At 39.7% G+C, this 26,020-nt stretch overlaps 1 protein-coding gene across 1 annotated transcript in view; it reads right to left on the bottom strand.

Moving 5' to 3' along the window:
• Positions 1-5,657: 5,657 nt before the first annotated feature.
• znrf1 (zinc and ring finger 1) overlaps positions 5,658-26,020 on the bottom strand; it is a 102,436-nt gene continuing 82,073 nt past the window's right edge. Inside the window, exons 3-5 of the mRNA XM_034686699.1 lie at positions 12,739-12,844; positions 9,650-9,745; positions 5,658-7,636 (exon numbers count right to left, since the gene is read on the bottom strand). Of these exons, the coding sequence (XP_034542590.1) occupies positions 9,688-9,745; positions 12,739-12,844 (164 nt within the window). The 3' untranslated portion in view covers positions 5,658-7,636; positions 9,650-9,687. The remainder of the gene's footprint in view (positions 7,637-9,649; positions 9,746-12,738; positions 12,845-26,020) is intronic.

The following is a 26,020-nucleotide window of genomic DNA, read 5'->3' as shown; positions in this document are numbered from 1 at the left end:
TAAATAAAAACAATCAGCAATCAGATCTCACACGGGTATTTGAGTATCTATAAATAACAACTTTGTCATGCCTGCTGTCTCTGTGCATGTTTTGATGTTGAAGAGTGCCGATCAAGTGAGGACTTATGTTTATTTTCCACCACGATTTTGCACGCCGTCCAAAATAGTTTTCCCCCGCTTTCATGTAAAACATTAGGAAACTGACTTGCACAAACTTTGGCGGAAATTAGGGATGCACCGATCCGACCCTGGTATCGGATATCGGCTAGATCAGACTCAAAAAGCTAGATCAGATATCGATGACAAGGGGCTGATATATAGAGCAGATCCACATGGCAGATCTATTCATCTCAGTTCTATGCTTTTCTGTGTTTACAACAGCCATGTGTGTCTCCTACTTCATCAGTGTCTTTATAAAATGTGCTGCTGATTAATATTGTCACAATATCAGACGCAGAGAAGTGAAACAGTAAGGGCAAAGCTGGGTAGAGTAATAATGTGTTCAATGATCTTAATCCCAGCCACAGGTACACTGTACTTCTGTGGGAAACGCTACGTTGACATATTTTTCATTTTCTCATTTGAAGCAGTTTTTTTATACAGAATATTTAATATCTCTTATCCACTGCTGAGGTTTACTGTTGAATTGTAATATCTGTTGGTTATGAAGATTTACTCACCAAACTGCTGGTACACATTTAGAATCTCTTGAGTAATGATACTGTCAGTTTAAAAATGTTTACTTTATTTTGGTTTACAAAGTCAGAAAAGGCTGAAGTTGCCAAAACATGATTCTATCCTCACATCAAGGAATAGAGATTATTAAATCAATACCAGGATCGGATCGGCTAGTATTGGCATCGGCAGATAACAAAGCCCAGGTATCGATATCGGTATTGGGACCTAAAAAGTGGGATCGGTGCATCCCTCGTGGAATTATTAGTTGGTAAATATGCTTTTTTTCGCTTCAGACATGTTTTCATCTTGTCAACTGCTAACAAGGAAGTGAAATTGATGAGGAAACCGATGACGTACAGGGGCTGAGGTTAAGGTGATTGGTCAAATTTGCGGTAAAGTTGCGGTGATTGTATGAAATTGCAAGGCCGCACAGAAATCATGCTGATTGGTTGAATTTGCGTTGATAGTTGCGATCGCGAAATCGCAACTTCCTGGAGGGAATGAATAATGCCGTGTAACACAGAGCAGCTTGTTCTGTGTGAACACCTAAGTCATCACTCGTCACTGAGGCAGTTTTCTTGTTAGCTTACAGCACGACTGAAGCGCCTTCAGGAGTCGGTTTCATTCAATTCTCTTACAATTTATAGTTTGTGGTCTTGGAAACTATAACAGAGGGACTATGGAGCAATGAGGCACTGGGTTACAAGCAGAGGCAAATCTAGCTTTCAATTCATCATGAATTTACTTACTAACTATTTCTGTCTGATCTTAAATGTATCTCCTCATTTTAACAGCATCCAAACACATTTTCTGTATCGAAAAGGGAACATATGAACTAGAATAAAGAGGTTTTTTTTTAGCCCTGATGAATAAGTTAAAGAGGGTGAAATAATTCATTAAAGAAACAATCAAATCATTGGTCCCACCTTCTATTGCATCAACAGATCAGGATGAACTGATCCACAAAACAGAGACACACAGAGTTATTTAGGGCATCAAAAATATTATGTCCTCTGATTAAAAAGTTGAAGTTTTAAGCTTTTGTAAACAACACAAGGACAAACAGCATCTATAATTCCCAGAGGTCGATTTCAGCATGACACCTCTGAATCGACTCATAGATAAAATAACATTCAGCTGGTTCTCTTCAAACTCTGGGCAAATGTTCCATTAAATCCCTATCTCAACAACAAAGCATTCTTCATTTGCTGCAGCTCAGATTTGCTCTGTTGTCTTTCCTCTAGCTTCATGTGGTAAAGCCTGCTGTGGCTCACATGTATTCAAAAGTTAGGACCCGCTGTAGGAACCACCAGAGCCAGATTTGATGTTTTTAGACAAAGCTGGCAGAACTCAAGAATGATCCTGTGTCAAGAAACACTGTGTTAATCCTCTAATAGAAACATTTGGAAAGAACGTTGTGGTGGTACTTTGTGTGTGGGGTACTAGCAGCTCCTCTCTGTGCAATGCCATTATTAACCAGATGACATTAGTAGTCGACAGCTGTACCCAGATTCTTTACCATAGACTGTATGAATAATGGACGTTGTATCCATGATGTCACTAATCTGTCTCTGAAGTGCTGTTTTGAAGCAAATTGTCAGCGGGAGCCATATTAGAAATGTTGAACTCAATGTAACTGCTGTTGAGCGAGTGTGACATAAAGAGGCGGACTTTGAGCCTCCTCGCTAACAGCTACAGAGTTCCCGCCTGTCAATCCTATCCAAGATGGTGCCGCAGATGGCGAACTCAGTGTGGAGCTCCTTGGTACTTTTGTTGTTTTTCATGTCTTTAAAAGTACTTCTATACCTTTCTTTGTACAGATAGTATTTTTGTTTTTATTTAGAATTTTTGGATTTGTGTTTAGGTTTATATATTTATTGCCCTTACTGTCTTGTTGTGTTCTTACTGTCTTGTTGTTGAGTACCAGCGTTCCATTCACCACGTCAATTTCCTTGTGTGTGCAAGCTCACTTGGCAATAAAGCTTTCTTGAATCTTGAATCTTGAATCTCAATCAAGTCAGCTGTGCCTCTCTTAATGGAAAACTCGTAGTCTTAATATCTTCGAAATTGCCACGTTATGAAAAAATTCCACCCCATAGCCTACAGTGTGTGCCGATCTAGAAATGAGCTATCCAGACTACAATCATGGCCAAAAGTCTTACTCGCTGCTATAAACTTCCGTTAGGCCCTTTTTGTGCAATGCAATGATGGCTGCACGTGTTTCCTTGCAGGTAACCATGGCTAACAGATGAGGAACAATGGTGTCATGCACCATCTTCCTTTTAAAGTGTCCAGTCACTCAATCATGACAGATTGATCGCCAGCCTTGTCCTCATCAACACCCACACCTGTGTTAATGTGTGTGACACCTGTGTGTCATTGAAATGATGTTAGCTGGTCCTTTTGTGGCAGGGCTGAAATGCAGTGGAAATGTGTTTTTGGTGCTAAAGTTCAATTTCAAGGCAAAGAGGGACTTTGCATTTTGCAGTTGAGCTGATCACTCCTCATAACATTCTGGAGTATATGCAAATTGCCATTATAAAAACTGAAACAGCAGACTTTGTGAAAATTAATAGTTGTGTCATTCTCAAAACTTTTGGCCATGACTGTAAACATGTTTATTTCTGCTGTAAAGATTGTCCTTTTTGAATTGGTGTGTATGTGGTTTCCTGTTCCTCCGGAGCCAGCCTCAAGCAGATCCTTGATGAACTGCAGTTTTTAGCACTTCCACATTGGCCTCCTATTTTTAGGCTGGAGGTTGCCGCTTGTTCTTTACCCACAACATACACGAGGACTCACTCTATTTCATCCTGGTGGAGCTTCACATCCTCAGTCGCAGTGTTGTGTGTCTGATGGATTCTACATCCTCTCACGATGGGTGATTACTATTTGGATCTGATAAAAAAAAATCCTCACTTCTGAAGTCATTGATGAACCCATACCTGTCATTAGCACACCTACTGGACAGCTCACAGGGAATATAAACCTTACTGAGATTTATCTGACATTTAGATGGACTAAATTATGTGTGATTGAATCCTACTCCCATTCAGAGCTGAAGCAGAAGATTGTTTTATAACCTAAACTTACTTTAGTTTTAGTTGAGGGACCGCCGCAATTTTGCACCTTTCCTGTAATTTTAATTGTCGTAACTACTCGACTACGTTCAGAAAAGGTAATTGTCTTGGCTGAAACACTGCATCATTTATCAACTCCAGCTCCCTCCGTTACAAAGTTTTTCCTCTGAATTGGTTGAGATCACAGGCCTGATATCGTATGTTAAAAACTACGTTAACATCACTAGATCATATGTTGTTTTTTTACTGAGAACCTATGTGGGTCACTGTTTATATGCATCAACTACTGAAACAATCACCTGGTGTATTACACATTGAATATGTGTGAGAATTGATATACAACAGATTAACACAGTAAACCATGTTAAGCTCTTAACACATCAGTTACTGATCTTTTCAGCTTTATATGACTTCAGTTTATTGGGCGCCGTTTGCAAAGTTGTGTACACTGAAAATAACAGCAACAATTCTCCACATCAAGTTAAAATCACTGTTAAATCTAAATATAAATGTTAAATATAAACGTTACATCCAAATTTTAAATATAAATCTAAATGCAAAATTTTAAATCTAAATGTTTAATGTTAAATCTAAATGTTAAATGTTGCTCTGTGATCCTAAATATTTAACTAACATGCAAATTCACACTGCAGCACAGACTGGGTCAGTACTGTCTCTGAGCGTTGTGGAAAGTCTTAATAGCCTGCCAGAGAAACTGCCTTTCCAATATATTATTTTTGACTGCTGGAAGTCCCGCTAGTAACCTGTGGGAGTCAGTACTGACAGACTATGGTTGGAATATCTGTATCACTTTATGAAGCTTTTATTTGGGTATTCCCGCTAGGCAGCAGTGTGAATTTACATATTAGCTAAATATTTAATATCGCAGAGCAACATTTAAGACTTAACATTTAACATTTATATTTAAATTTAACTTTTACATTTAACATTTATATTTAGAATTTATATTTAACGTTTAACTTTATATTTATATTAAGCATTTAGATTAACAATAAACATTTAGATTTATCATTTAACATTTACATTTAGAATTTATATTTAACATTTGTATTTGTATTTAGCATTTAGATTTAACATTTAACATTTATATTTATATTAAGCATTTAGATTAACAATTTAACATTTAGATTTATCATTTAACATTTATATTTAACATTTATATTTATATTAAGCTTAACTTTATATTAAGCATTAACTTAATTAGATTAACAATAAACATTTTAACATTTGCATTTAGAATTTATATTTAACATTTGTATTTGTATTAACATTTAGATTTAACATTTATATTTACATTTAAGATTTAGATTTAACAGTGATTTTATCTAATATATATTTGTGACAACAAAAATAATTGTGAAATTGATCTCAAATATTCCTCTAAACATGATGAAAGTGACTTTTGAAAATTCCCACCACGTTTTTATGAAGTTTTGGACCTGAATGTGGAGAATTGTTGCTTTTATTTTCTGTGTGCACAGCTTTACAAACGGCGCCCCATAGTATATAGAAGTTATTCACATTAACTAATCAGGACTACAGTATTCTTCAGCTTTACGAGTAGTTCTCTGACTTGTATGTTAAAGTATGGATATCATTTCTGCTTATTCTACATTCACATGCATGCAGGGTTTCTGCACACATGCTCCTTATGTAGTGCATTCCCTGTCAGCTCTCCAATGGCCCTCTGGGAAATGAAGTCAAAGGACCAGATAAATGTTACACTGAGCCTGCTGAGGAACGTGTTCCCTCACATGACGTGTGTTTCAGAAATGTGTCCTATTGATAAAAAGGTATATAATGAGAACTGTGAGTCAGGGTATGGATTGAGTTGTGTGATGGGAAACTCATGTATCTGGGTCACAAAATGAAAGTTGAAAGTAGAGTCTGTCATCTAGCACAATTTATTCCACCATTTGTTTACAGTAGCTTTGTAAATGCAGTTTGTTCGTATGTTGATTTGTAGTAGTCGTCATACATCAGCTCTTGGCATTCTGAAGAGTGAGTGACACCTCACATGATTTGAATATTAAACAAATATTGTTAAATATGAACAAATGAATAAATAAGCCCCGTTTAGTGGATCCACAGTGGGACTACAAAGTCCTGTTCTGGTCTGAGAGGCTCACGTCTCCAGTCGCAGTCAGCCAGACCTTCTCTAGCAGAAACACAATGAGGGGGACACACGGTAGCAAAGACCAACAGGGGCCTCTTGAATCACACACTCACACACACATGCACGAACTGTCATAGGCACACGGACACACACATTCACACACACACACAGACACACACACACACACACAGACACCCACACACACTCGAAGCTTTCACGAGAAAATGAGTGATTACATGAAAAAATCTGGCAGATTTAAAAAGAAAGAACCAAGAGAGGTTAGGTGTATCATTTACAATATGTCATGTCGCTTCTCTGTAGCTGTAAACATCAGCAAAGTAAAGGGAGGACTGCCAGTCACACACACACACACACACACACACACACACACACACACACACACACAAACACACACACAGAACATGGACAACCAGACTGTAAACATTTCAGTACACAGACACGCACAGCACTGCTCCAGTCAGCCCTCTACACTGACCTTTAATGCTGTCTCTCTCTCTCTCTCTCTCTCTCTCTCTCTCTCTCTCTCAGTCTCTCTCTCTCTCTTTCTGTCTCTCTCTCTCTCTCTCCCACAAACACACACACACACACACACACACACACACACACACACACACACACACACACACACACACACACAAGTCAACACACACGTTAGGCTTCAGCAAAAGCTATGTTGTCACAGTTCCAAGCTCGCACACACACCCACACATAATTTACATACACATACCGGATGAAGCCTGACACTAGAGCATCTCAAACACACGTTACACAGTAGGAGCAAACACTACATCGCTGGCCCCTTCCCCCCTCCGGATCAGCACTGAGCATGCTCAGACCGCTGTGTCATCTTTAAACCTCCCCCTCCATCCTGTACATACAAGACAAGCTGACATCCAAGTTTTTAAAAGTTTTTTTTAACCTCCAGCCCACCCTGCCGGCCCTGGTGTCCACAAACCAGGTCTGAGAAGCGTTTTGAGGGACTTAAAGATTTGAATATAATTCGTCAATTGGCTGAGGAGTGCGCAGAGCTGAGGCAGGGACCGTGAGAGAGAATCACACCAGGCCTGTCGTAAGAGGATGTCATCGAGTTAGAGTCCTGTTGTGAGATGAGAGGCCCGCCAAATAATGTACAAGTCTGTATGTAAAAGCAAGCTTCTGCAACTCAACAATCCTCTGTATGTCGATGATCTCCTCCTTCTCCCAATCGTCATCGTCTTTCTTCCTCACTCTGCTTTCCTGCCCCCCCTCCCTGCTCTGCTTCCTCTGTTCTCCACAGTTAAGGCCATGGGAGGGCTGCTGGACACAAATGACTGACAGGCCTGGATCCAGATACGAGATGTAAGGCCAGCTGCTGGAGGCCTGCGAGGACCTGAGCATGTCAGGGAGGCAAATGGGACACTTGAGTTGGGCGGGGGGAGTCGAGGCAAATGAAGCCCTTTGAGGGAATCTATCAGCCTTCAAAGTGGGACTGGAGGGAAGGAAGAGCAGGGGGAGTTGCGTATATAAGCAGTCTCTTCAACAGACGTAAGGTGGAGGGCTCGGGAGGGGCCGTTAAATGTACGATGGTTTGGAGTCACGTTTTTTTGGTTCAGTTCACGAGGAGTAATTATCTTGATAAGGTTGATGGATTCTGTCAGGATAAGAATGAGTTGATCACTTTGATTGTTTCACTGGACTTGGTTGCGGCTGTGTCCACATTTCCATGGCAGGACCACAAGATGTCCTGGAGACAGAGGGGGAGAAAACACATTCATATACTTTGAAATATATCACTTTAGTTACTTCTTCATTATACCTCTGATGGTGTGTGTATCACTGCACAATACAAAGAGCAACAATAAAGACAACTATCCAACTCATGTTCATTTACAAACTTGCTCACACCAAGGCTCTGAAGACGCATTCAGACCAGAAGTAAGGCAGGTTTTTGTGCATGAATTAACATAAATTTGACAGGATGACTCAGATAAATGTGTTTGTGTAATTTAAATGTCTTCACCTCAACAGAATCTGTATCTGCAGAAAAAGTGTAGAGACTTTCCTCACAGTCCCTGGTTTTAGTTTTGTCTTATGGTCTAGTCTGACGGCAACATCTTACTTCTTAATAATCCAGGTTGGGACATAAATATTTTGGCATCCTTTGATCCATTACTTTCATTATTGGCTAATGCCTCAGGAGAAAGCTTGGTTGCAGCGTGTGATAGGGATGCTCTAGAGCATCTTAAATCCTAGTTGTTTAAACAGAATAAATTGTGACTTTACAAAGTCTAAAGGTTAGAAAACACTTTAAAAACAGTCAAAACTGAGCACAATTTATTTAACATGACCAAACACGAGCTTACACAGTGTTTAAGTTATTGATATCAAGCCTCTGGTCCTCCTTGCAGGTTAACATGCTTATGCCTGTGCTGGTTACACATTGCTCCTGTCTTAATATGTCAGTTTAATCTGACACAGCCTACATGAACATTATGTGCTCGTTTACATCCGAGTAGTAGAGCGTTGTTGTGTCTAATGTTTAGACATAAACGAATGAGATAAGATAAGATAAGATAAGATAAGATAAGATAAGATAAGATAAGATAAGATAAGATGAGAAAAGATGAGATAAAATATATGTTTTCCTTAGGCTATGCTCTCTGCCTCATGCCCTGAATATCATTATCATACTCTGTGTGTGTTTAGCAACCTGGTGACATTTTACTGTGCAATAACTAAACTATGCACAAGTGCAAGGTGTCTATAGTGTATCTATGTATTTTCTTTAATATAATTCTTATTTTTAACCTTTAATTATTCTATTTTAACTTTGTAAGCATATTGTCCTACTCTCTTGCTGGAAACTGCTGCAACAAAACATGTCCCCCAATGAGGGATCAATAAAGTCTATCTTATCTTATGTCTTATCTTATATGTGTCGAATGTTTAGACATAGCAGATGATCAGCATCTCAGGCCTATAATAATAAAAGTGTTAGTAATGTGTTTAAGTCAAAGCGCTGGTGGCCTGGCGGTCTAAGCGCCCCACATACAGAGGCTACAGCCCTCGATGCAGAGGTTGCAGGCTTGATTCCATCCTCGATTCACTGCATGTCCTCCCCACTCTCTACTCCCCACGTTTCCTGTCCCTCTTCAGCTGTCCTATCCATAAAGGCATAAATAAGTAATGTGTTTAAGTGACAAGTTATTCTGGTGCTGACCAGCGAGGGTGACGCAATGTGTGGATAGTTTGATACCTTTAAACTGACATTGACAACATCCTGGTTGAGCTGAGCCTGAAAAGTTATAACAGTTTGACCTTAAGTAGCGAAGGCTGCAGTTAATAGAATAAAGTGTATATGATCCCTAAGGTGCTAGCTGTTTGACCATTGGGATAATGTTATAGCACTGACGTGACTGAGTCTGCCTTTCAAACAGATATTTCAGGGTTGTGTTCGATGAGCTGGCTTTAAACTGCACCAGAAGGCTTCTTTACTCTCGGTCTGAGCACAGCTTAATGGCTGCAATGTCCATTTTAAGTATGAACACTCAAGTGCTTATATATCTCAAACACTACATGTTAACCTTATAGATTACACACTTTTATACTACCCTGAAAATAAGGCTGGGATGACCCTCCGACTTTCCCTCAGCACCACCAGGTCCTCATTTTAATCACCTGTACACTCTGCACTGGTTTATATGAGCTTATCTTGCAGTATTCAGGCAGCGCTGTGTGTATGATCTGTGTGTCTCACCTTGAACAGTAATCATAATGGGCCTGGTGGTCAGTCAGTCAGTCAGATGGATGTTCAGGGCAGGACCGATTGATCTCAAACCACGAGTCTATACAGCTACAGAAACACAGGCACAGGGATCTCATTAAACCACATGTCATACAGATACTAACACAAATAACAACAGTGATGATAAGAGATATTTCACAAGACAACATCTGAATTATGCTGTTATCTTAACTGCTGTACTACAGAGGATTGCTGCTAAAGTAAGACGTGGGATGTTGGAAGGTTTCCATGCACTCCCACATCAGCAGAACGGACAATATACAATATATAAATGAGACCCAGAGGACAAGCAACAGCAGTGTTACAGCACACTCACATGAACCTCCATATTCTCTGCACTGCATGTCAGTGTGTACTTTGATTGAGGGTGGAGGAGGAAGAACAATTTAAAGAAAGTAATGCTGGTACAGTGTCAGAACATGTAGAAGTTGCTTATATGTCTTTTTCATTTAAGTTACAGAAACATTAACAGCTAAATAAAAGTATAAAAGTATTTATCTGTTTTTGAAACGAGCTCAATGAGAGAACTCTATTGTTATATTTTCAGCCCCATTCTGCATTCATGCTGTCGCCTGTTAAAGGAGGCCTGGTTATCTTTGTGATATATTCTTTACCAGAATTTCTCACAAATACAGTTTTGAAATTGATTACTGTTAGTTTTTCTGAATTTAATGTTCAAGTCTTTTCAGTAAATTTTGTGATGAGTTACATTTTTTATATTTTCTTTGTTTATTTTTCTAACAATTATTATTATTTTAAATTTGAGGCAGATAAATGTAACCGATGTGATTTGGGCATAGCAGGAGCTGACACATGGACTGGTTTCCAGCCTATATTCACTCTGCATAAGACAATAAAGCACACAAAGTTCCTTCTGGACTCTGGTTTCTGCACCTCTGCTCCCTCGGCATAGCAAAACAGCGCTTTGAGGGACCGACAGGAGGAGCTACGGAAACCCAAGAGGTACAGAAGCCAAGAGTGCATAAAAGATCATATTCAAGAAACAAATCAAAACAGATGAACAGTAAATAAAAGTAATTAATTTAGATAAAATTCACAAATATGAATACAAACCAGACTTATCTATAAAGTGCATTTTTAACTCTGTTGAAAAAACCTCTTTATTAGAAGCTACAATGCTAATGCTAATGTAACAGCACATACACTTATTATTAAATAATTCCATATATGTTCTTTCATAGTTTTGATGTCTTCAGTATTAACCTACAGTGTTTACAATCATTAAAATAAATACAAACCCTTGAATGAGAAGGTGTTTCCAATCTTTTGACTGGTAGTGTATATGGAATTATTTAATGAATAAAAGTGTCAAACAAAGCAGAATATGTTTTATATTTTAGATTCTGTAAAGTAGCCCCCTTTTTCCTTCATGACAGCTTTGCACACTCTTAGTATTCTCTCAGTCTGCTTCATGAAGTGGTCTCCTGGAATGGTTTCTAATGAACATGAGCCTTGTCAAGAGTTCATTTGTAGAATGACTTGCCTTCTTAATGTGTTTGAGACCATCAGTTGTGTTGTTCAGAGGTAGGGTTAGTACACAATGGATAGCCCTATTTGACTACTGTTGTAATCCAGATTATGACAAAACCAGATTATTTCATAGTTTTGATGTCTTCAGTATTAATCTACAATGTTGAAAATAATTCAAATAAATAAAAAACATTGAATGAGAAGGTGTGTCCAAACTTTTGACTGGTAGTGTACATATCCACTTATTGCACCAGAGCTGTCTCTCTGTCATATACTGTTGATGTTTGTTTATTTATTGGAATACTATTAAAGTAACTTTATTTGGCTTTTAACTTGGAGTAATTTCCTTTTAGCCCTGGACTACATTATTACTTTTACGACCATTGTTTTAGCATCATTATTCATTTATTTTATTTATATTCTACCTTCTTCTTTTTAAAATATTTTACTTTATTTGTCTGGTATTTATTTGATTTTTTTTAATTGACTGACTTTATTCTAATTCATTTTATTTAATCTTTATTCTTAAAGTATTTCACACCCCTTTCCTCTCTCTTGTTTTAGCCTTGTATCATTTTAGCTGTTGCTTTTGTTTCCTGTCTCTGTTCTTTTGTGAAGCACTTTGAGCTGCATGCTTAAGAAAGGTGCTATATATATAGAAATAAAAATGAGTCGAGATGAGTTGGGTTAATGTACTCACTCCGTAAATGTTTATTTATTTATTTATTCATTATTATTCATAACTTTCATAACTGTCAATTTATTTAAAAGCGACAAACATATCTATATTTATATTTTTACATGTATATGTAAGTATTTTAAGTATTTTTTATTAGTTTGAAATGCTGCAGAATAAAGTATTGTTATATTTCTTTTTACAATGATAATAAAAAGCCTATCCTATCCATACTAAGAGTTGTAAGGACATATTAATTGTACATGTGTGAAGTTAGATCAGTTTTATGGTTGTTTTTGTTTGCAGGAAGGAGATGTTCAGGTGATGGTGAGTGCTAAAGGAGTGAACAGCAAAAATTGGCTGTGCTTTTAATAAAAACAGACATATAATACATACTAACATTTTTGAATATACAGATAATCTACAGATTAAAAATTCTGTAGGAACACCTTCCCTTGGATCATTCACACTCAGCTGTAGAACTCTAGAGAGTCAGCCTTCAGCTGTCTGCAGCCTGGTCTGTTTAGGTTCTCATAATGACCTGAGCTGTCAGTAAGTTTACCTGACTGAGATGTTTAACTATGTTAATGTTACAGGCTGCAGTGTTATTGTCCAGAGATGTTATATGAGCAACCTCCAGTTCAAAGACAACAAGTCCTGTCCATCTTTAAGAGAAGCTTCCATTACCATGCAGTGAGTGGATTTAATTAAAATAAGTGCAAAATTATATAACAGGCAATGATTCATTTCTGTGTGTGTGTGTGTGTGTGTGTGTGTGTGTGTGTGTGTGTGTGTGTGTGTGTGTGTGTGTGTGTGTGTGTGTGTGTGTGTGTGTGTGTGTGTGTGTGTGTGTGTGTGTGTGTGTGTGTGTCACCTTTTGTGGTAAATGCAGAGGCACGGCAGTCTGGCTATGGTGTCCCCTTGCTGCAGTTCCTCTAGACAGATCACACACTCACCGGCATCCCTCGCCAGCACATCATCTAAAGTGGCAGGTACACACAGAGAGAGAGAGAGAGAGAGAGAGAGAGAGAGAGAGAGAGAGAGAGGAGAGAGAGAGAGAGAGAGAGAGAGAGAGAGAGTGAGAGAGAAACATGTATCAGTATGCATCGAAGACAGTCAGTTTCAGACTTGGACAGCATATCAAACCCAGCAGGGAGCGGTAAGGAGAGCCGGGTGCTGCATTACACGCAGTAAATGGAGTGGTTAGTTTTTGTTTGTGCCAACAACAAACACAAAACACATCTCAGGTAAGAAGTCTAAAGTCTGATCCAACAGGAGATAAATCATATACATACGTACCTATGATATCATTGTTTTCACCAAAGAACTTAATGGATGAGCCTCTGTTTAATGAAACAGAATTCATATTGTGGTCAGAACTGTTAGGACTGCAGTTCTTCTTCTGCACGATGAGTTGATCACAAAGGTTTTTTGTATGATCCTATTTGAAGGTTTTAAACACTTTGAATATGAAGTATGATACTTAATCAGGCCTGATTGACCAACAACTGAAGTCAGGTGAGACCAAACCACAGGACCAGATGGCTGGCTTGATGCCACCCTGGATATGCAGGATGACTTTCTTGGTACACTCTTGTGTTTAACATGCATAGAGAGATTCTATGTTTACTTCTTTTGACAGCTCTTTCACCAAGTCCTCTAAAATAGTCTGACTTTCGCACAATTCTAAGAGTTCAGATAATCTGAATTAGAGCACACAGATATGGGATTATAATCAGTATTATGGTTGTGTTTTTTTTTAACTGGGCTGGGTGTCTTTTGTACAGTTTGATTATTGGTAGGTATACTGAGAAGTTTGCTCTCTTAATCACATACTTAATACAATAATTTTTAACATCTCTCCCTCTATCCCTCTCTCCAACTCGGTCTCAGCAGATGTGTGTCTAACATGAGTCTGGTCCTGCTGGAGGTTTCTGCCTGTTAAAGGAAGTTTGTCTTTGCCACTGTAACTTGCTAAATGCTGCAAAGTGCTCTGCTCATGGTGGATTAAGATGAGATCAGACTGAGTCCTGTCTGTAAGATGGGACTGGATCTTATCCTGTCTTGATGTTGGGTCTTTGTTAATAATAGAACATAGAGTACGGTCTAGACCTGCTCTGTTTGGAAAGAGTCTGAGGAGAACATTTGTTGGGATTTGGTGCTAGATAAATAAAGATTGATTGAACATTATTCTAAGCTTTTGGGGCCTGATCTACTAAGATCCAAAATAACGAGCGCTAATTTGCGTGTGCAAATAATAATTTTGCACGTGCTATTTCTGGGCGTGTTGCGGGTGATCTACTAAGACTGCGTGCGCAAATGATAACGAGTGCAAAAGTGGTGCGGACCGCCCTATTTTACGAGGATTTTGCGTGTGCTATCGGCTGTCACCATGGAGAGTTTGAGAGAGCAGAGTGATCTTAAGCGATAAATGAAGTTTGAAGACATGGAGTTGGAGGTTTTAGTGGAGGAGGGAAATAAACACATCGGTGAACTCCAGCAGAGACATCTCAGCGTTAGAAACACGATTTGGGAGGCCATCTGTGAAAAGATGAATGATGTGAGAAAAAAACAGAAGATCTGCAGATGAAATAAACGCATCTACTCTGCTCCAAAATGCAATCAGTGTTTTGATGGAGTTTAGAGAGCGATTTGATGAGGCTTAGTCTGCCAGTCTTGCTCTAGAAAAGTTAGGCGTCACTTGGATGAAGACAGTCGCCTCACTGTCCCAGGGAGCAACTTTCGGGTGAACGTTTTTAATGCCTGATATCATCATCCAGCAACTGTCCCAAAGATTCACCAGCTTAAACATGGGAACATGTTTGAGTCAATTCACCCCAACACACACTGCTGCAAGCACGAGATGAGGAGTTACACAGAGCTGCCTGGCGCAGCTCAGTGAGCGCTCATTCTCCAAGTTAAAACTAACTAAAAACCCCTTGATGAGCACGATGGGACAGAATAGACTGAGTGGACATGTCATGTTATCTATTGAGAATGACAGAGCAAAGAAAATGGACATACAGTGCATCGTGGACAAGTCCGCGGAGCTTAAGGCTCGTCCAAACAGTGGTGAGTAGGCCTAGTTCCTATTGTTTTTTGTTTGTATGTGAACATGTGTGACGCTGTGCCAATTTGACTAAACTGTATATCTATTGATACAGTGACCTACTGTGCTCTCATTATATGAAAAAGTTAAAGTGGGTGTCAGAATGATGCGGTCGCTATCCGTGGTGCTGAACTGCTTTGAATTTGTGTTGTTTTATTATTATTATTTTGTTCTCTTGGTTTGATTGACTAAAACATTTAGTAATGCTTGTAAGCCCAGCTTTTGCGGGCATGTTGTAAAGTTATGATGAGCTTTACAGTGACTGCAGCCATGTGTGCGTAACGCTGTGCCAGTTTGCACCTGCCTTTCAAACGTGCTAAATATAGACGCAAATACAGCGCTCGCTATCTGCTTCAGGTTTGATAAATCACATTGCGTGTGCTAAATGATTACATTTGCATCTCCTCCTCCCAGTATTTTGCGTGTTCTGATGATCTACATGTATTCTGCATACTCATGAAGGCAAACACGCTAAATGATTTGCGAGTGCTATTTTGCTCATTTGACAGACGCAATCCCATTTGCTCCCGTTTAGTACGTCAGCTTTGCGCGCGCTATCGAGTTTGCACGTGTTTTTATACACGCAAACCTTTAGTAGATCGGGCCCTCAGAGTGTGCTGCAGATAGTGCTGATAGTATTGTTGACCATGTGCTCTGATAGACAAACTACATATATGAATATCCTGGATATGAGTCCCAAAATGTGTTTGTCCAATCCTGTGCCCCATCAAAGCACGTAACCTGACCCCAGAAGAAAATAGAAATAATGAACTAAGAGGACACTAGACGGAGTCCTGAGGAAATGCTACATTCAAATTCATGCTAGTTTTCCCTGACTACCAACCCTAGCTAAAATAAGAAAAGGATGGTACTAGCTGGTCTCAAGGTGGTGAAAAAGCTCATTACAACGCCTAGAAACCTCCGCACACACTTTCTTTTTGAGTTTCATCAATCAATCAATCAATCAATCAATCAATCAATCAATCAATCAATCAATCAATCAGACTTTATTTATAAAGCACTTTTCATACAATGATATTGTAACACAATATAAAAAATAAGAAGACCCCCCCATCCCAATCCTAACCCCGACCCCCTAACCTGAACCCAGCCAACAATCCAAATGTAAGGTTAAGAACATGATATATGCAAAAAATAAATAAATAAATAACATAATAATTAGAATTATGACAATAATAATAATAATAATAATAATAATAATAAATAAGTTGCTGAATGAACTGAGGAAACGCTGTCATGATATCTTAATGAGGAAACACTGTACGAAAAATTAGTTGTTAAAACTCACCAAAATAAAATACATTTCTAAGATAAAAAATGATAGGATCTAATTAATAACTGTCATAAGTAAATAAAAATGAAATAATCAACCATAAATTAAATTGATAAAGTAAGATGGAATAAAACTCAGTTAAAAGAGTGTTTTTTATCTGCTGTTTGTGCTGATCATTATACTGCATACATCTCCTATTTGTATTCATCTGTATACAAATATCAATACAGTTAAAATAGATAGATAGATAGATAGATAGATAGATAGATAGATAGATAGATAGATAGATAGATAGATAGATAGATACGGCACATGAGGACAGAGGGTATACTGCAAGGTAAAATAAGAGACAGAAGACATATGCTCTGACTGCAAATCAGCTTAGTTCCTGAACAAACTCCCATAACCCTGCTCTCTTCTCCCCCCCCCACCCCCCACTCTATCTCTCTCTCTCTCTCTCTCTCTCTCTCTCCTCTTATGACCCCCCTCCGTTATTCTTTTGTTCAACTGAAGAACATCCTTCCACCCATCCGTCCTCAGTTGCCCCCCCCCCCCTGAAAATAAACCCAGCATCTCTCCAGCAGAGCGCTTCAGATTAAATCTCAAGAATCTCCATGCTCTGTCTGAAAACAATACATCAGCACCACTCCTCCTCCTCCTCCTCCTCCTCCTCCTCCTCCTCCTCCTCCTCCTCCTCCTCTTCTTCTTCCTCAAATATACCTGGAATACAAATCCAACCAGCAAGCACTCACAGATTAATCACCTGGCTAAAGTCTGCATAGTCCTTCAGGAGACACAATAGTTCTAGCCTGACTGTGAGGGATTTAAATCTAAAGTCCACATCTGACCCCAGCTTTAATAATCAAGTGGAGAGGGTTGTTCAATCCTGTTTCCTTCACCTTAAAAAAAAAAAAAAAAGAATGAGGTCATCTGGATAAAGTTAGATCCATACCTCATCATAGTGCTGCTTCAGGCCAAAACTCTCTGCATGGACTGCAGCACAAACTGCAGCTGCAAGGCTTTTAACTGGATCAGAGAGGAGCATGTCATCACTGCTCAGATAACCTCCCCTGCCTCCATATGAGCTGCAGAGCTCATTATATAGGGTTATTGCTCATTTATAAAGCCTCTCAGAAGCAACATAACATAGATTTAACCCATCCTGAACTAGCACATGACCTGATGTTACAGTCTGAAAAGCTGTAAACCAGGTCGTTTCAGTACAACACACCGTGCAGCACTAAGAAGTAAAGTTTGAAGACCTGTTAGTGCTCCCTGGACGCCATGATGTTCAGACCGACGAGTCCAGCCTACTTTATTAGACAATAATGAATGTCATTTATCTCTGATCTGTCACGAAGAAGAACCACGAGAAATTCAACTTTAAATCAGTTTACACACTGACACATTATCACTAGGGCGGTCAACATCAGGTGTTGTGATCATGATTAGCCATAGAATTTTAGTTCTTATTCACAAATAATCTGATTCTGAATGACATGTTTAAAACTCAGGGTTTTTTTTGCATTCAAAAACAGTTTGAAGGTTAAAATAAAACAATTCTCAACAGTGTCTTGATTTGGGAATCAAAAAACCAAAATGAAGCATACTTTATGATCTCTGAAACCATGACTTATAGCTAGTAATAGCTTCATAGTAGGGATTCTTAATGATTTTAGAATATTCAAATATTCGTTCACTTCGTAAAAATCGAAGAGTTACTTATGTAAGCTTTAATAGGAAAGACAGTTCGGAATTTGAGTCAAGATTAAAATATGTTTATATTATTTATATGGTAACTATTTACATACAAGTTTATGTAAGCTATTATTGGTGTATGTACATTGTTATAATTATTTCTACAGCGTCATCTAGTTTGGACCAAACGTGTTGAATGTACTTCTGTGGTTACATTTACCTAGAGCTCGGTCATCCTGGCCTCTCATTGGTTGGTTCTGTGACATGTGATTGAGTGACAAGGAAGTGTTGTTATGCCGATCCAGTGTGCCTAAAGTAAAGTGCTTCAAAAAAGTTATCCGTCTCCATCCTGCTGTTTCTTATTAATAGAGTGATCCATCAAACCCTCACATTACACTTATATTATATATTTTTTAGGGATGGATCGAAATGAAAATTCTACCGAAAACCGAAAATGAGGAAACCAAGGCCGAAAACAGAAAACCGAAATACCGAAATAAATGATTATGCCAATTATTAGTAGGGAGACCGTGACAGTTGTAACATTTCACTCCTTAGATTTGAGATTAAGCCATGCATTTTCAGTTTGTGTTGCACTGGCATTTTCTAGGCCATTTATTAGCAGACACTTGAAGCTAGTTTGTATAGCAGTTTGGACACACTGGGTTAAAGGAGCTCAAAGTTCTAGACAGAAATGTCAAAATTGTTACAACTGTCCCCGGTCTCCCCTACCATTGCATTTCTGTCTCTGACTGTGTGCTAACCTCACTAAAATCAAGGATCTCATTGAACATATCAGACAACCAGGGTGCATGCCCCTCATCTGGGTCAGAGAGACAAGTCCTCTTTTCTGCGCTCTGTTCTCCCTCTCCTTCCTGCGCTGTGTGCTTCTCCGCATCCATCGCGGCCTGGATCATTTCTCGTGCGCGCTGCTTTATTCCCGCATCCAAGTAATGATCTTTATAATGCGGATCAAGTGCAGTCGTGATGAAGTGCAGAGGATCTGAATAGATCTCAGTGAAACGTGTGCTGACAGACTCTAAGGGCCCGATCTACTAAAGGTTTGCGTGTATAAAAACACTTGCAAACTTGATAGCGCACGCAAAGCAGATTTACTAACCGGGAGCACCGAGGATTGCGTCTGTCAAATGAGCAAAATAGCACTCGCTATTCATTTAGCGTGTTTACCTTCATGAATATGCAGAATACATGTAGATCATCAGAACGCGCAAAATACTTGGAGGAGGAGATGCAAATGTAATCATTTAGCACACGCAATGTGATCTATCAAACCTGAAGCAGATAGAGAGCGGTATTTTTGCGTCTATATTTAGCACGTTTGAAAGGCAGGTGCAAACTGGCACAGCGTTACGCACACATGGCTGCGGTCACTGTAAAGCTCATCATAACTTTACAACATGCCCACAACAGCGGGGCTTACAAGCATTACTACAGTTTTTACACACAGTTTATGTCATTTTTAAGTCAATCAAACGGACAAGAAGTCTAACAAACCAAGAGAACAACACAAATAAATAAATAAAACAACACAAATTCAAAGCAGTTCAGCACCACGGATAGCGACCGCATCATTCTGACACCCACTTTAACTTTTTCATATAATGAGAGCACAGTAGGTCACTGTATCAACAGATATACAGTTTAGTAAAATTGGCACAGCGGCCCACATCTTCACATACAAACAAAAAATCAACATGAAGTACTCGGCCTACTCACCACTATTTGAAGGAGCCTTAAGCTCCGCGGACTTGTCCACGATGCACTGTATGTCCATTTTCTTTGCTCTGTCATTCTCAATAGATAACATGAAATGTCCACTCTGTCCCATCGTGCTCCTCAAGGGGTTTTTAGTTAGTTTTAACTTGGAGAATGAGCGCTCAGAAGGTGCAATGTTGACAGGAAGATTAAAAAATAAAAGTAGGGACAGGCCTCATCAAATTGCTCTCTAAACTCCATCAAAACACTGATTGCATTTTGGAGTAGAGTAGATGCGTTTATTTAATCGGCAGATCTTCTGTTTTTTCTCACAGCATTCACCTTTTCACAGATGGCCTCCCAAATTGTGTTTCTAACGCTGAGATGTCTCTGCTGGAGTTCACCACTGTGTTTATTTCCCTCCTCCACAAAGACCTCAAACTCCATGTCTTCCAACTTCATTTATCCCTTAAGACCACTCTGTTCTCTCAAACTCTCCATGGTGACAGCCGATAGCACACGCAAAATACTCATTAAAGGGCGGTCCGCATCACTTTTGCACTTGTTATCATTTGCGCACGCAGTCATAGTAGATCACCTGCAACACGCCCAGAAATAGCATGTTCAAAATTATTATTTGCACACGCAAATTAGCGCTCGTTATTTGGGATCTTAGTAGATCAGGCCCTAAGAGTGTACTTCTCATTGTTTCCACTCCGTGGTCCATCTCAACCTCTTTGCTTAGAAGACGATTTAGTGCTGCAATTAAAGGAAGAACGTCTGCTACAGATGCATCAGAGGAGCTGATCTCTTTAGTTAGCTGCTCAAAGGGGGCAAGAAGAGAGGGAATGTTCTCTATTAAGTCCCACTGGTGTGAAGTGAATGTCGCGGGGAGCTCCTGATCTGCGCTATATGCAGCCAAGACTCTCTTTTGCACAAAGCAATCCAGACGCGTATTTGCTTGCATCATCACAACATTCTGTTTCGGCCATGTTGTTTTGGTGAAAAAAGTGTTTCGGCTGAAAATTTTCGGTGCATCACTAATACTTTCTCATTTAAAAATAAACTTTTTCATCGTTTTTACTGGTGCCTGCTTGTGATACAGTCTTCCCGCCATATGGTGTCTACAGAGTGTCTTGAAACAAATAGAAGAAGAATGCTAACTGCATTAAATAGCAAAAGAAGAAGAAAGCATCACCAGCGACAGTTGCAGCGATTTTTTCCGTTTCTGAATCTCACACCACTATACACATATTTCCAGAGACTGAGCATGGCTGTAAAATGTCAACAGACGCTGTCAGTGCACGCTACTAGCAGCACCTCGTCCTGTGCAGTTAACGAGACTGCCACACAAACAGGACGTTTACTGCACAGGTGTGTGTGTGTGTGTGTGTGTGTGTGTGTGTGTGTGTGTGTGTTGGGGGGGGGGGGGGGGGGGGGGGATTTTTCGAATAATTGTTGAATAAATGCTAATGATTATGGAATAGTATTTTGGCTTGAAATGCCTATCCCTACTTCAAAGCGCTCACGCTGTGAAATACAGTGTTTGTTTTTTTAACCAATTACTTACTTATTGATCACCCAGCTGTGTTAAATACTTGACCCTGATTGGTCAAAACCCCTTGATAACAGGGATTGATTCTTCAGAACCAAGTTTACATGTTTAAATGTCATATCAAAGCAATCATTTTTTGTTAGCATGCTAAATTGGTTAGCTAAACAACATGGCTACTTTAATAACAGATCTGGTCCCGAAATCCAGGCAAGGACAGCAGAGCTTGTGAGAGCATCTCTCAGTTACTGATCACTACAGAGAAAAGAACACGAGCAGCAGTGAGCGGTAGTTAATTGTGGTGGAAAATGATTGTATAAACTGTTGCAGGTGCAGTTCTCCAAGGTCTACACAGAAGGCTTTTAGCTTGATAAGAAGTAAGATCTCTTGTATTCCCATAACTCCTTCTTTCGTGACGTATTCTGGTGGTAAATGAATAAACTGTTGCTTTGTGTTTCTCTGTGTTTCTGTAAGACTGATAGGAACTGTCTCATGCAGTTCTCCAAGGTCGTACACAGAAGGCTTTTTTTAAATACAGATTCTGTATTCTACCCATCAATGTTCTTTGTTAGACCAAAGGATATATTACCTTTTTTGAAGAAGCTTCCTGTCAATGTACCACACCTATTTTGATTCTTTTCTATATACTGTTTGAACTAACAATTCTGGGGGCAGAGGACATCTGACTTCGAGAGTGCTGATAATAAAACTTGACAAAAGACAATCATTTGTCTCTCCATGAGTTTATTTCATCTATCACGCTGACATCATAGCCTGAACAAGAAATTCCCATTACATAATGTTTAGGGATTCCTGGTTAACGCGACAGCATTTGCAGTTTTCAGGAGTTCCAGTTTGGTTGCTTTGTCTGTCTCATTCAGTTCCTGTATGGATGAAGCTATTAATCCCCTAGACAGTAAAGCATACGGCTGATCAGAGTTGTCAACTTTGATTTAGTTTCATCCACAGTTGAACTTGAACTTCTATATCTCTTTTCTTTCTGAGCACTCAGAGCTCTTTTACTCTACTCGTCACATTCAGCCATTCACTCACTGATGGTAGAGGCTGCTACAGTAAAGGACCATCAATATTAGCTAATCTCATTCATACACATTCACACACCGCTGAACAACAGAGGGAGGAGTTTGGGGTTCAGTGTCTTGCCAAAGGACACTTCGGCATGTGACTGCAGGAGCTGGGATCGAACCACCACCCTTCAGATTGAGAGACGACAGACTCTACCCACTGAGCCACAGCCGCACAGGTCTGTGGTTCATTCCCCAAAATAGCGTTCTGCCATTTTTTAAGATGCTGACATCAGTCGGATAAACTGCACCTGTAAGCTTAGCTCGTGAAGCCTGATTTATACTTCTGCGTTGAATCGACGGCGTAGCCTATGCCAGAAGTCCGCGTAGCTCCCATGCCTATGCAGAGGCCTACACACGCAGCTGACGTGCACCTCCTCAGAAATGTAACAACCCGTAGAATCGATGCGGACCGCAAGCCCTGTGATTGGTCTGCTCGGCGGCATTGTATTTCTTGCATTTACAGCACTTCCTAGATCCGTGTATTTCATCTCCTCCTTCTCTATTCTTCATGTAATCATGTCTGTATGATAAACAGCAACATGTATCAGCTGTAGATTAACATAACACGCTCTGAATCTCTGTGGAAAAGGAAACAGAGATCATAGCGGGGCCGGAAACAGGAAACCGGCTATCAGAGAGACCACACTGCCCTCAAGTGTTTCGGTGGAGAATTGCTGCGCGACACAAACACATCGACGCACAAGTATGTGGGGCTCATGTCCGCGCCAGCCCCTGCTGCTTAGGGGTGACGCAGAAGTATGAATCAGCCTTCATTGTTAGCTCAAACTAAAAGCTCAGTGGTTGTTTTATTTTCTATCAGGGCGGCAACAGAAAGACTTTGTAACTGCAAACAGGTGCCTTAATTCTGGACCTTGGACGTGGTTGGCCCAGGTTAACACTGACAGCCTGTGTTATTACCTTCAAGATGTTAGCAAGCATCCCATCAGTCATTTACTGATTTAGCCAAAACAGTCACATTTCTCAAATTTAGAGTCCTCATTTTGACCTTTTTGCAGCCTAATCTTTTATTACATTAAACAGCTTGTGTGGTTGTTGTTGTTTGACGTGTCTGTTATCCTGAAGTGATGATTGACAGGTAGCGTGCACAGGATTAATCAGGTATTTTTCCAGGAAACAGCAGCATGTGTCTGTGAGATTAATGAGTGCCAAGAGTTAAAACAAAGAGCTTGGATTGTATGCAGAGGAGGACATCAGAGGGAAAGACGCTTTACTGTGTCCACCATACTTTACCACTCGACATTTCTCTCACTATCACATAGCAGAGACTCACTTCCTCTCACAGACCTGAGAGCAACTGTTCCATGGATATATTTCACACAAGGCCTCCTTCTTTGATAAAAGAGAGATCTAAACGCAATGAGGGAAGAAGCCTGTTTTATTTCTGTGACTGAGCCTTTGAACAACTCTTCTTTAAAGGCTGATTTATACTTCTGCGTCTCCCCTACGCAGCAGAGTCTGACGCGGACATGAGCCCCACATACTTGTGTGTTGATGTGTCCGTGTCGTGCAGCAATTCGCTGCCGAAACACTTGAGGGCAGTGTGGTCTCTCTGATAGTTGATCATCTGCTTCCGGCCCCGCTACGATCTCTGTTTACTTTTCCACAGAGATTCAGAGCGTGTTATGTTAATCTACAGCTGATACATGTTGCTGTTTATCATACAGACATGATTACATGAAGAATAGAGAGGAGGAGATGAAATACACGGCTGATGTGCAGCCAATGTCCGGGATCCCGGAAGCGCTGTAAATACAGGAAGTAAAATGCCGCCAAGCAGACCAATCACAGGGCTTGCGGTCCGCGTCGATTCTAGATTTTGAAGGAGGTGCACGTCAGCTACATGTGTAGGCCTCTGTGTAGGTACGGGAGCTACGCAGACTTCCGGCGTAGGCTACGCCGTTGATTCAACGCCTTTGTATAAATCAGCTTTAAGACTACGCTGGTTTACACTGTAATATTTGTTGTAAATGTAAATCAAATTATGGAAATAATCTCAGCCTGAGAAAAATAAGAATTACAAACTAAAACTTCACAAAAATCTCATCTTACATTAAAGACCTGCTTCCTGTTAGCACCGTCAGAAATGATAGATTCAAGAAGTTCATCAGAAACTAAATCCAGATACAAACTAACAAACTGTCTTTAACTTCACTCAGGAGCAAAAATCTGACTTTACATTTAAATGAAATAATAATTTGATTTTAAACATGATAATTATTGATGTGGACTGATATGAAATATTTTATCCTGATAACATAATTTTCCATATTGCCCAGCCCTAAATGAATGTATTTATTGAATTTAATCAGTTGATCTTAACTGAATTGACTTGAGTTGAATCCCTCTTGATTAAATAGAGCTGAACTGGATTTGATGACCATATGAGGGCAGCCCGAGCTTGTTTGCCCCCAGATCGTGCAGACTTTCCAGTGTCTCTAAATCATCAGCTCCCTGCTCACCTACCTGTCTCCCTCTTGACTTTCAGCTGTCTCTCCTGCTTGCTGGCATGCCAACAGAACAGACATTTGGCATCCAGCACCTCACATCAATTATGAGCTGGAGGAGTGGATCTTTGCTCTTCTAAATCACAGCACTCACTTCCCCCTTTCTTTTCTTTTTTAGTGTCCTCTAGTGACCTGAGCTGCGTTCTCACCCACCTTTCTCCCCATCACACACACACACACACACACACACACACACACACACACACACACACACACACACACACACACACACACACACACACTCACACTCACACACACACTCTAGCTTTCTGTGTCTGGTTGTGTGTGTGTATCCCCCCTGCCCTAAGGAGCTATATTTAGTGAGAGACATTAAAATATCATCATGCAGAGTCCAAGCCCAGAAAAGATCGAGTGGTCAGCTCACGTGGACTCACTTTGCTGCCTATAACCTTTACCTGCTTCACACCATGCACAGTGTGCCAACACTATCACATGCAAATACAGAGAAACACTTGGCTTGTGTGTTTCCGTTAGCTTTAGCACATGCAGATTTACTCAACGGAGATGGAACAATAATGTCAAGATGTTTTTTAAAGTTTAAACAAATGTGAGCAAGCTGTTTACAATGTTTTTATCTTTAAATCAATGAAATGGTTAAAGATATTACCATCTGTAACCTGATGAAAGGAGAAGGGTGATAAAAAAAATGGTCCTTTAGCATCTGATTAGCGTGTAATGAACTTCTGACAGGAAAATAAAAAAAACACAGAGTACTAATTTTACGGCTTTTGACCCCTTTCAGCAAGATTTAAGACAATCATCATTTTATCTTCTCCGTTATTAGACAGGACAGAGGCAGACATGAACGACAGGGAAGGAGATGCAACAAGGGCCAAGCAGTTACCAAGAATGATACTCTACGACTTGATTTAAATAGCATGTAGTCAGTACATTTACAAGAGGTGGAAGAAATGATTTATTGTGTTAGTAAGACTAAAACTGGACTTTTAAAATAAATGTTAACATGTCAGTCTGACTGAAATGGCACTTAGTAATGTTTGTTGAAGTCGGACTAATGTACCTAGATCATTTGTTGCGTGATCAATCTTCTCTTATACGTATAAACTAAATTAGCCCCTAGCTGGCCTATAGCTGTTCTGCTCATGCACAGCAGTTTGCGCTCTGGTCTTTGACCCTGAAGTCAAGCAGCATA

The sequence above is a fragment of the Notolabrus celidotus genome, chromosome 6, assembly GCF_009762535.1.
Source record: "Notolabrus celidotus isolate fNotCel1 chromosome 6, fNotCel1.pri, whole genome shotgun sequence".
NCBI classification, from domain to species: Eukaryota; Metazoa; Chordata; class Actinopteri; order Labriformes; family Labridae; genus Notolabrus; species Notolabrus celidotus.
This window is presented reverse-complemented; position numbering and strand designations above follow the sequence as displayed.